Below are 10,512 nucleotides of genomic sequence, written 5' to 3' on the forward strand. Positions count from 1 at the left end.
ATTAACCTCTTTTCTGTTGTCAATGAAAAGGTTTCGTGAGAATATCATTTAAAATCACAGCACTATGATGAAGGTGTGAAGATAGTAATACAAATACAAATCTTAGACTTATGAGAACCTACTCCCCACTTACAGGGAAAACTTGGTTCCCCACCTCAAGAAAGAACTAGGTTAATCAAGAATTATACAAGTTCTCTTCACGTAAACATGCTTGCAAATCTGCAATTTGATGCCCAAGATCAAAATTTCACCATAACTAGACCAGATATCAGACATGTTCCCTACTGACCCTTCGCCCACCACTGATTATGAATAATACATGTGATGATGCATTCTAAACTTGATGCAACCAAATTCCAGCAAAAGAGAACAACCATCAGAATGATGAGGGACTCGTCTTTACTCGGATCAAATTTTCATCATAATCATCCATTCTTTTCTTGGCTGAATGATGCCAGGCTAGTCTTCACTCAGATAGATAAAGCCAGTGTTGAGTGTTCTTTAAACCTTGTGTTACTCATGTCATGGCATTTTGATCCTGTAAATCTGAGACACTTGATCAGGAATCACAAGAAAACACTTGTGAAGTTGATGGCCGGATAGTATTCCTAGTCACATAAGTGTATGTTTTACTTGAAACTGAGAACACAGGTACCAAATTACAAAATGGAATTTACAGGAGATTTGTAACTGTCACAAGCATCAAATCAAACTTTTGTTTGGAGAATGTAATTTCTTGCCCGGGCAGAACAGAAGAGAACCACAACACCAAAATCAAAACTAACAAAGGCACTGATAAAGAAAATCCCCACAGAAATTGGGCCATCCATCCTATCTTCACTGAAAGAACTTCCTTGCGCAGATTGAGTCCTTCCATCATCACATACTCCACTGGAAGTTTCCATGCACAGATCTGGATTTCCAGCAAATGCACCGGGAAATCTCCCATACCCTTGCTTCTGGGGAACATATCCAGAAAAACAGTTGTAGGAAAGATTCAAAATGGACAGATCTTGAAGGCTAGAAATGTTTCCTGGGATATGTCCAGACAAGGAATTATGTGACAAATCCAAGGCTTTCAAACTATGCATTTTCTGCAACCCCGGAAGCTGTCCGTAAAGAAAGTTGCATGACAAGTTCAGATATTCTAGGCCAGCTAGACCAAATAAGCCCCTTGGAATTTCCCCATGAAGCGAATTGCTGGATAGATCAATTCCAACCATTGAGGAAAGATCATAAGTGAAACTGAGCTGATTGCTATCAGAAACAACCGCCGAAACTCTCAGTTGAACCTTTCTTGCTGCAACCAATGGCTCTTTAACAGTGACATTCCTGGTGTTAAATATTAAGCTACCCTTAAAATTAATATCAGGTATGAAGCCAGTAAACTTGTTATGCGAGAAATCCATCATTTCTATTGCGTTAAATGTGAACAACCAACTAGGCAGATTTCCACTGAACTTGTTCTGAGCAAGAGACAAATACCTGAGGTTTGTCCATTTGGTTATTGCATCATTCAAGGATCCAGAAAGCTCATTGGAACTAAAATCTACAATCTCCAGAGATTTGCATCCAGCCAGAGTGAGTGGGATAGCCCCGGAAAACCTGTTGTTGCTTATATCCAGAATCCTCAAGATATCCAACGCATCAAACTCCGGTTGAATTACACCAGAAAGATTGTTGTTAGTAAGTATTAGAGCATACAGCTGAAAGCACCCAACAATACTGAATGGAATGGTTCCAGACAAAGAGTTGTGTGAGAGATCAATGACCTGCAGATAAGTCAAATTTCCAATTCTAGCAGGAATTTCTCCAGAGAGAAGATTGTGAGAGAGAAACAAGGCCTGCAAGCTTTTCAACTCAGTGATTTTCACAGGAATTTCACCAGAGAACTGATTGTGAGAAAGGTCAAGAAGAACAAGGCCAAGTTTCTCAGTTGTCTCAGCAATTTTACAAGGAATAGGACCAGACAAAGCATTATTACTCAAGTCCAAAACAAGAAGTTTCTCCGAGAACACAAGCCTAGGATATATTCTATACTTCAAGTGGTTCCCTGACAGGTTCAAATGAGTCAAAGCTTGAAAAGAAGCAATACAAGCAGGTAGTCCCCCCACAATAGAATTGTTAGATAAATTCAACACAGTTAGAGACTGAACTGAAGCTGCAAAGCAAGGCAAAGTACCAGCAAACTGATTGGAAGCAAGATTGAGCAAAACCAAAGGCTGTTGAAAATTGACCAAGTTACCAGACAAGAGGTTGTTCTCAAGGTCCAAATACTTGAGGGACTTCAGGTAAAGCAAGCTCTCCGGTATGCCACCACTGAATGAACAGAAACCAAGATGTAACCTTTCCAGATTTGCAGAGAAGTTACCAATCCAAGCAGGCAGTGGACCCCCCAAATCAGGGTTCCCACTCAAAACAAGCTCAGTGAGGTGCCTAAGCCTCATGAAAGAGTCTGGTATTCCCCCATGAAGCCTGTTGTGGCTGAGATCAATGGCTCTTAGGTTAAGCAAGTTGCCAAAACATTCAGGAAGAGGGGATGTGAAGTTGTTGTGGGACAACCCCAACTTGTTCAGATATGAAAGGTAGCACAAACTGGGGTGGATTTTGCCTGAAAGGTTCATACTGGTTAGGTTGATGGAAAGCACCCTCCCAGTTCTGTTGTCACAGGTGATTCCACTCCATGAAGTGCAGTTGGAGCCCACCCAGCTGGGCAAACTCTGGTTGGGGTTTGGCAGAGATGACCTGAACATTGAAAGTGAGATTCTGTCTTGTGGGTGAACATCAATTGAGTGAGAAGGAGTTGCAAAAAGAAGAATCACACAGAGAAGTGTGAGGGGTGTGGTGTGTCCCATCACCATGAGAGTAAAGGTGCAATTTTTAGGAAGGGGGAGAGGAGTTTGAAGCAAAAGAGGAACTGGGTGGGCATGGATTTTGGAGATTAGAATGAAAACATGATGAAATGGACATAAGAGAAGGGAAAGAGGAACAAGATCTTCCACATTGGTCTTGGGTTGGTTGTATCACGCTGATAAAGTGAGAGAGCAACAGGGGAAAAAGAGGGTTTAGGTTAGATCAAAAAAATAAAGTGGCTTTGTTGTGTTGTGCTTGGTTTGCTTTGCTTCCTCCTCTTTCTCTCTATACTGCATTACACTTTATCCTTTTTCAAGTTTCTCTTTTTAAAAAAAATAATTTTAAAATAAGTATTTTTTTTAAAAAGAAAAAAATATTTTTTAAGGAAAAAGAATTTACACAAATATACTAAACAAATATAAAATTACTTATTTTATTAAAATAAACATTTATTTTAATAAATAAATTTAAACAAACTGACACCTAATTTATATCAAACTCAAGTCAGGTTAGTTTTTTTTAAAAAAATAAAAATAAATCATATCTAAGTTTTAATAAAAGTCTATTTGATTAAAAAATTAGGTTTTAAGTTATTTAAAAAGTGTTTTAAACCTAATAGATCAACCTATTTAAATAAATATAAATTATAATATTTTGTAATATTAAAATTATTGTAATGTATCAAAATAATACATTATTTACTTTTTTAAAATATTATGAGTGTTGATCCACGATTAAAAAAAAATTATTGAGTGCGAAATTTATGTTTTAATTAGAGGACTTATTACAAAATTATATTTTTAACTAAGTTATCTTGAAGTTGATAAACTTACATCATAATGACATGTTAAATTTCACTTATAAAACTTAGTTCATCTATTTTCACCTATCTTGTGCTTTGAATAAAGAAATTTTTTTTTTTTATAGATTATAGTTTGTTTACATGGAATTTTCTCAACGATTTATAAATTTATTGTCCAATATAAAAAAATAGACTTATATAAAAACTTTCATATGAAATAGGTCTTTAAATAAACTAATAGGTTAAGCTAAACTTTCAAATAAATCAAGTATAATCTACAAATAAAGTCTATCACATGTAACGAGTTAAGCTTAGATCTTAAATATTTTAAACAGACTATATTTTTCATCTTTTTGGTTAGTTTTATCAAATATAATCTAAAATTAAAAAACATAAGAAGATGTATCATATTTGTGGTAAGAGAACAAAGTTCATAACTTCACAAAGAGAAGAGTATTCAAAACAAGAGTGAATGTAAGAAAAAAATTACCAAATAATTTATAATTATTTTTTTATAACTAATCACTATATCGTGAGTTCGATTCCAAGGCGAAATTGTTTATTTTTTAAAAAAACCAAAATAAATGAAAACAGGAAATCTTTAGAAGATAAAAAGCTAAACTGACTTATTGTGGGATGGAACCAACAACCAGCTATATTATTATTAATGAAAGAGTTAACCACTACACCATAAAAATAATTTGTTATAAATTTATATCATGTTTAACATTACCCATTAAAAGGCTATGCTTTGGTCATCCCCTACCTTGAGTTGGGTCATTCTCATCCGGTTGCAACCCATTTAAAGACCCAACGATTTTGTGTCATTTCCAACCCGAACAGAAAATTTCAGATCACAAAAATTACAGAAAAATGATTTCTAATTGGTTTACAATTTTAGTAAGAATTAAAATCCTCTCAAATATATATATAATTGGTTTACAAATATATATATTACTTTCTCTGATGAAGCTAGAATGGTGAAGTGACAACGGAGATATACCACAAACACACATAGATCAGAGTACGAATGGGGTCGAACATTCTGGACTCAGGAGGAAGAATGATCCCACGTTTTTAAGTTGCATTCATTTTGTCAAGAGAGAGAGAAAATATGGTGTAATTTTCAAAAGCCACAAGTTAAATACTACTCCATCCCATAATCCCATACTAATTATATGATGTTTTTCATAAATTTATTTGTCTTGATTTATAAGATTTTTTTAATTTTTAATACATTAATTATTTTATTCTTAATTATTTTTTTAAAACATTAATAAAAAATTAAGTGGATAGAAAAATAAAAAATATAAATAATTGATATATTTAATATAATTAATTAAATTAATATTTTTTTAACAGACATAGATTAGTTAAAATGATGTTATAACCAGAGAGAAGAAATACTATTAAAAAGAAAAGTTGGTATACAGTATGTTATCCATATGTTACACTCTTAAAGATCTTCTTGTCTTGTTGTTATATCTAAGGGTCCTAAATTTTTTTGCATGGTACAAGACCTAGTAAACTCATGCACGCTCCAACGCGTGCGCTATAATCTTATCATCTTCACTTTCTCTCTGTCTCACGTTTTTTTTAAGAAGCAAGAATAGTGTTTTATATGTATACTTTTACATTGTAATTCAATTCATTCATTTTTTAAAAGTAAACCCCAACAATCCCTCATCCCTGTTGTTGTGGTATCACTGTTACATGTAGCAATCATTCCTAACTAAGCCTAGAAAATTTCAATATTCCATCATTCAACTCAAAGTTATCACAACTTTGCAAACCGAATCCCAATTGAATTGACAACATTTTCCAACACCAACCTCGTAGTCATAGCCACCACACCACCACCCAACATTAAACAGCCACACATTCATCCAAACCTCTTTCCTCAACTTGTTGCTATTAACTACATATATCATTGGTGATCTCGCATAAACTTCATAGACACTGCTTCTGAAGTCATTATTAATCTGTTAATTAACGTCATTAATTAAAGGTGACCTATTGAACTATAACCTGAAGAATTTATATTTAAAACTTATCCCTTCTCCTCTTTTTTCTTTATCACTAAATCAATTTTATATTTTTAAGAAAGGGAGACAAATAACATAATTTCAAAGATTGGAAATTTAAGATAAACTTGTAGTCGTTACACGGTTTGTATTATTCTCTAATGAAAATTGGAGTTTTATTTGAGTAATTTGCATAATAAAGTTTTACATTTAAAACTTATATATATATCATTGAAATGAAACTTTAACTCTAATAAAAAAATAACACCCAAAATAATGTATCTAAGTTTTGTCCGTATGTACTATGTTATATGAAAAAAATTATGTAATATAAAGGATATTTTATATTAGTAATCTATTTTTCTTATTTTTCTTCCGTTTCTTTAAATTCAAACAAGCATTGTTTTTAATTTATTTCTCCTTTTTTCTCATTTACCTATTTTCATTCTTTGTTTATCCTCTCTTATTAAATAAATTAACTTATATATAGGTCTATAGAATTGAAATCAAAGATGAGTATGACAAGAAAAGAAAAACGTATTAAACTAAACAAATTAATTAAGGTGAAAAGATTCTCTATATGATGCAGCTCACCATACACATGACACATGACACATGACACATGACACATCCCCTGTGCCTTTCTCTTTTTTATTTGATAAATTGAACCTCCTTTTAGTGTGTGTCTGGTGTCCCATTCATTCTCAGGTCCCAACCGCATCAAGCGTCGCTGATCCATCTTCTTCTGTCGTTGCATCTCTTGCTGTCCCCGAAAGGACGTACCTTATCCAAATCTCTACATATCATATCTTCCCCAAAAGCTACGCCCTCTCTCTCTCTGATCTGATTCAATTGAATGGGCCTTAACCTTTTCGTTCTCCCTCCATGGCAATGGCTAACTCTTTCTCTGCCGTGATCCTCCACCGCCCTCCCATCACCGCCCTCGATCTTCTCCTCATCTTCCTCCATACCCTCTTATAGCTCTCACCCGACAAAGCAAAAAAAGCAAACTTTTTTTTTTCTTTCTGTTTTCGGTTTTTTTTTTAAGGATACAAAAAGCAGAACAAAAATCGATTTTGATTGTGGTTCCGGATACCCTTTTGGATTCCGATGGCGTCGGTGTTCGTGTACCACGTGGTGGGCGATCTGACGGTGGGGAAGCCGGAGCTGGCGGAGTTTCACGAGAGTGAGACGGTGGAGTCTGCGATTAGGGCGATTGGGGAGTCCCCTGAAGGGAGCATACCCATTTGGAAGAAGAGATCTCAATTGGGGATTGAGAACAGTGACATGAGACAGCAGAGGTTTGTTGGTATTCTTAGTTCCTTTGACATAGTTGCGTTTTTGGCTAAGAGTCGGTGTCTGGAGGATCAGGACAAGGCCTTGAAGACTCCTGTTTCCGAGGTTGTTGTTCATAACAATTCGCTGCTCAGGGTTGTTGACCCTGCAACAAGGTATATGATTTTATTATTGAATTTACTTAGGATGCACTTGTGTAAATTCGATTGTCATCCAATTACAGATTGTCATATGATAAGTCGGTTGATTTTTATTATAGAGTAAATAGTGTATGCACTGACAGTGACAGTTTTTACAATCAGAAATCGTCTGTGTATGGAAGTTTTGTTGACTTTTGCAATGACTACTTTAACAATCATACCTAGTATGTTTTCTGATTGATTGGTTAACACTGCATAGAAATTAAACTCATAATAGTATCTATTTTAAAACTCGTGTTTAGAGGGATTTCTGATCAGTTTGACTTTGTAAAAATGTTTATTGTCGCCGTCTATGAAATTTAAACTCTTGCTTATATTAACTAAACTATGCTTTAGCAAGAATAGTTTGTATGGGACCTATAAACCTCTCCTTGATGTGCTTGTTGGTGTGATTTGAAATTGTAGTTTTTTAGTGATCTGTGCCAAGTGGTAGGGGAACTTGACTGTGCTTTAACTGGTGTGGTGTGTGCTATTACGAGTTTGTGGATTGGTTTATTTAGTAGCAGTGGCACTCAATGTTAAGTGCATGATCTGGCCATGCTGATGATAAGAATGTCATGCTACGTGGGTGGTTTGTGTTTGTTTTAGAGAGAAAGATTGTGATTTATGTTGCTATCGAAGATGAGATGTCTAGGAAATGATTGGTGCAAAATCACTGTCATTTAGGCATCTGGGGTTAGAGGATTGCACCATCAGCATCTTTGTTCCCCGATGGCATACGATTCCATTCAGTTACAAGCTACTTCCCAAAATGTGAGGGAATTTGGCATTCCCTAGTAAATTACTTGATTACTTGAGTTTTTATGTCAAGCAATGGGATATTAGATGCCCTTGTATCATATGCTTTGGTATCTTATACTCTCATATCAAAGGCATCTAGGAATGGAGGATGCCTGGATTAAATGCCATATATATCCTTAGTTCGTTCCTGTCATCCTGAGTTCCATATTGCTTCTTTCGTTAATGTGTATGGCTTTCATCTATTCATTACAGAAGGAACATACAAAGATTACCAGATATTTGAATTCATGAAAATAATGCTTTTTTTTTTGCTAGTTACCAAATGCATTAAGGGGATAGGGGTGGGCATCTGATGTATGCCAGTCATCCCCTTCTCCTTGTTTAATTGTGATTATCTATTATTTCAATTTTATGTGATAATTGTGGTGGCCTAAATATGTGATTATCCATTATTCTTTTTTTAAGAATAAAGGTGAAACATTTTATCTTGTAAAAAATGTGTGATGTATCATTGTATTTATTAGAAACTGGGAAAAGATAAAATGAGATAATTGAAACCTTTAAAGTGTGTATCTACTTTTAATATGTGATCAATATTCTTCCTTGTTACAATAAACGCAAACAGAAAATAGGTTATCAGGTGTTTGTCAACCTTAAAAGACCTGATAACTAAATATGGTGAAGCTGGTTTTAAAATTTGTATTTGGTAATCACATAAAATTTGCCAAATAGATATTGTCTGATTAGTTTGAGTTTAAACAAGTTCAGAACAACTTTAATAAAAAGTTGGTTTTAAGCTAGCCAGGTTATATCTGAATCAAAAGTTTCCTTATGTCCTTCCTCCATTCTATGTTTTCATTTTTCAGAAATTCAAAATAGTCATTGAAATTTAATAACATTAGTTGATATCAAAGTATGTCAAAACCAAACTTAGGCAAACAATATATATCTTAAAGCTAGTTTTAATTTATAATTTGATAACTAGTCTTAATTTGAACAGTCCTGAACCAGTTCTCTAATTTGACAAACACACCCTTAATATCTAACTTCACTTCCTCTCATCAAGGTTGATAGATGCGCTGGACATGATGAAACAAGGTGTGAAGCGTCTGCTTGTTCCAAAGAGCATAGCATGGAAGGGCATGAGCAAGCGATTCTCAGTTATCTACTACGGCAAGTGGCTCAAGAATAGTGAATCTCCTGGCAACAGCAGCAACAATCTACCACTTAGCATGAATCGGAGCCCCTCAACTTCCGTTACTCCTATCCCTGATAAGTACTGTTGTCTCTCTAGAGAAGATGTGCTCCGTTTCATCATCGGTTGTCTTGGCGCATTGGCTCCCCTTCCTCTCACTTCCATTGCTGCTCTTGAAGCAATTAATTCAAACTACAACTATATTGAATCTTCTACTCCAGCCATTGAAGCCACTCAAAAGCTTCCTCAAGATCCAAGTGCTGTTGCTGTAATTGAAAGCGCATCAGATGGTCAGTGCAAGATCATTGGAGAAATTTCTGCATGTAAGTTATGGAAATGTGATTACTTATCCGCAGCATGGGCTTTAGCGAATCTCTCCGCAGGACAGTTTGTTATGGGAGTTGAAGATAATGTCACCCCAAGGTCACTGCCTGAGTTTAGTTTAGATTCACCATCTGGAGACATTGATTTAGTTAATAGTGGGGGTTCAAGGAAACCAAGGAAATTTAGTAGCAGGAGTGTCGGGTTCTTCAGCAATTCTGCGAGCCATAACTTTAGTTCTAGAAGCATGTATAGGGGTAGGAGTGCACCCCTGACATGTAAAATTACTAGTTCATTGGCTGCAGTATTGGCTCAGATGCTATCTCACAGGGCAACTCATGTCTGGGTGACCGAGGACGAGAACGATGAAGTTTTGGTCGGTGTGGTCGGATATGCTGATATTTTAGCTGCTGTAACCAAACCACCTACAACCTTCATTCCTGCTAATAGATCTACAGAGGGGTTTGGAAATGAAATTCAGTGTTGAATGTTTTGCTTCAACTTTTTCAATTAGTACTCTTAGCAGTTTGTCTCTTTGGTGCTCAATCATCTCACAGTACATTAAGATGAAAAACGAGTTTGGATTGTTGGTTTGTACAAGATTGTGTTAATTTATAATAGTAATAATAAAAATGAGTAATGTTTTCATGAAGTGAATAGTAATAACAAGTTTGGATTGTTGGTTTGTACAAGATTGTGTTGATCGTGGCATTGTATCAATAACAACTTAAACTTAGTGTATGTTTGGATAATCGTTTGGATAATCGTTGTATCATTTTTTAAAGTACATTAAGAATAAAAGATACAAAGAGTATCATTTTATGAAAAAAAAAATTAACACTCAAAAGTACGTTTAGAATCATAATCTAAACATGCACTTTATTTTGAGCTTAGATGAAAACATGACCCAAACAAACCTCAATTGGTCTGAAGTTCATTTAAACTGACATATCTCTTCAAGAAGCTCAAGCAGTTGCAGTTTTGTCCAACCATTAAGTGATAAAGGTGTATAGGAGTTAGTTTATTGAGTAGAACATTACCTCCTTTCTTTTGATGTTTAAGATTATTGCTAGAAAAATA

General features: G+C 34.9%; 2 protein-coding genes across 3 annotated transcripts; one reads left to right on the forward strand and one right to left on the reverse strand.

The window, feature by feature from the left end:
• Nucleotides 1-44: 44 nt before the first annotated feature.
• LOC100798103 (receptor-like protein CLAVATA2) lies at nt 45-3,123 on the reverse strand. Of its 2 annotated transcripts, XM_006602777.4 has the most exons (2): nt 1,486-3,123; nt 45-1,332 (listed from the first exon to the last, which is right to left on the reverse strand). In XM_006602777.4, the coding sequence occupies exons 1-2, from the start codon at nt 2,859-2,861 to the stop codon at nt 708-710; spliced, it is 2,001 nt and encodes a 666-aa protein (XP_006602840.1). In that variant the 5' UTR covers nt 2,862-3,123; the 3' UTR covers nt 45-707. The 2 variants fall into 2 exon arrangements, with proteins under 2 accessions (XP_006602840.1, XP_014626310.1); XM_014770824.3 differs by having other exon boundaries at nt 45-3,123.
• A 3,102-nt stretch (nt 3,124-6,225) lies between these two features.
• Nucleotides 6,226-10,084, forward strand: LOC100784349 (CBS domain-containing protein CBSX6). Its single transcript, XM_003552389.5, has 2 exons — nt 6,226-7,130; nt 8,983-10,084. Exons 1-2 carry the CDS (start codon nt 6,790-6,792, stop codon nt 9,917-9,919), a joined length of 1,278 nt encoding a protein of 425 aa, XP_003552437.1. The 5' UTR covers nt 6,226-6,789; the 3' UTR covers nt 9,920-10,084.
• Nucleotides 10,085-10,512: the final 428 nt, after the last annotated feature.

This window comes from Glycine max, chromosome 18, assembly GCF_000004515.6.
Source record: "Glycine max cultivar Williams 82 chromosome 18, Glycine_max_v4.0, whole genome shotgun sequence".
Classification (NCBI taxonomy): Eukaryota; Viridiplantae; Streptophyta; class Magnoliopsida; order Fabales; family Fabaceae; genus Glycine; species Glycine max.

Excerpts from the sequence above, each read along its gene's own strand:
- LOC100798103 (XM_014770824.3), bottom strand. The coding sequence starts at position 2,861 with ATGGTGATGGGACACACCACACCCCTCACACTTCTCTGTGTGATTCTT.
- LOC100784349 (XM_003552389.5), top strand. The coding sequence starts at position 6,790 with ATGGCGTCGGTGTTCGTGTACCACGTGGTGGGCGATCTGACGGTGGGG. Across the intron at positions 7,131-8,982 it reads GTTGTTGACCCTGCAACAAG|GTTGATAGATGCGCTGGACA; the intron begins GTATATGATTTT and ends CCTCTCATCAAG.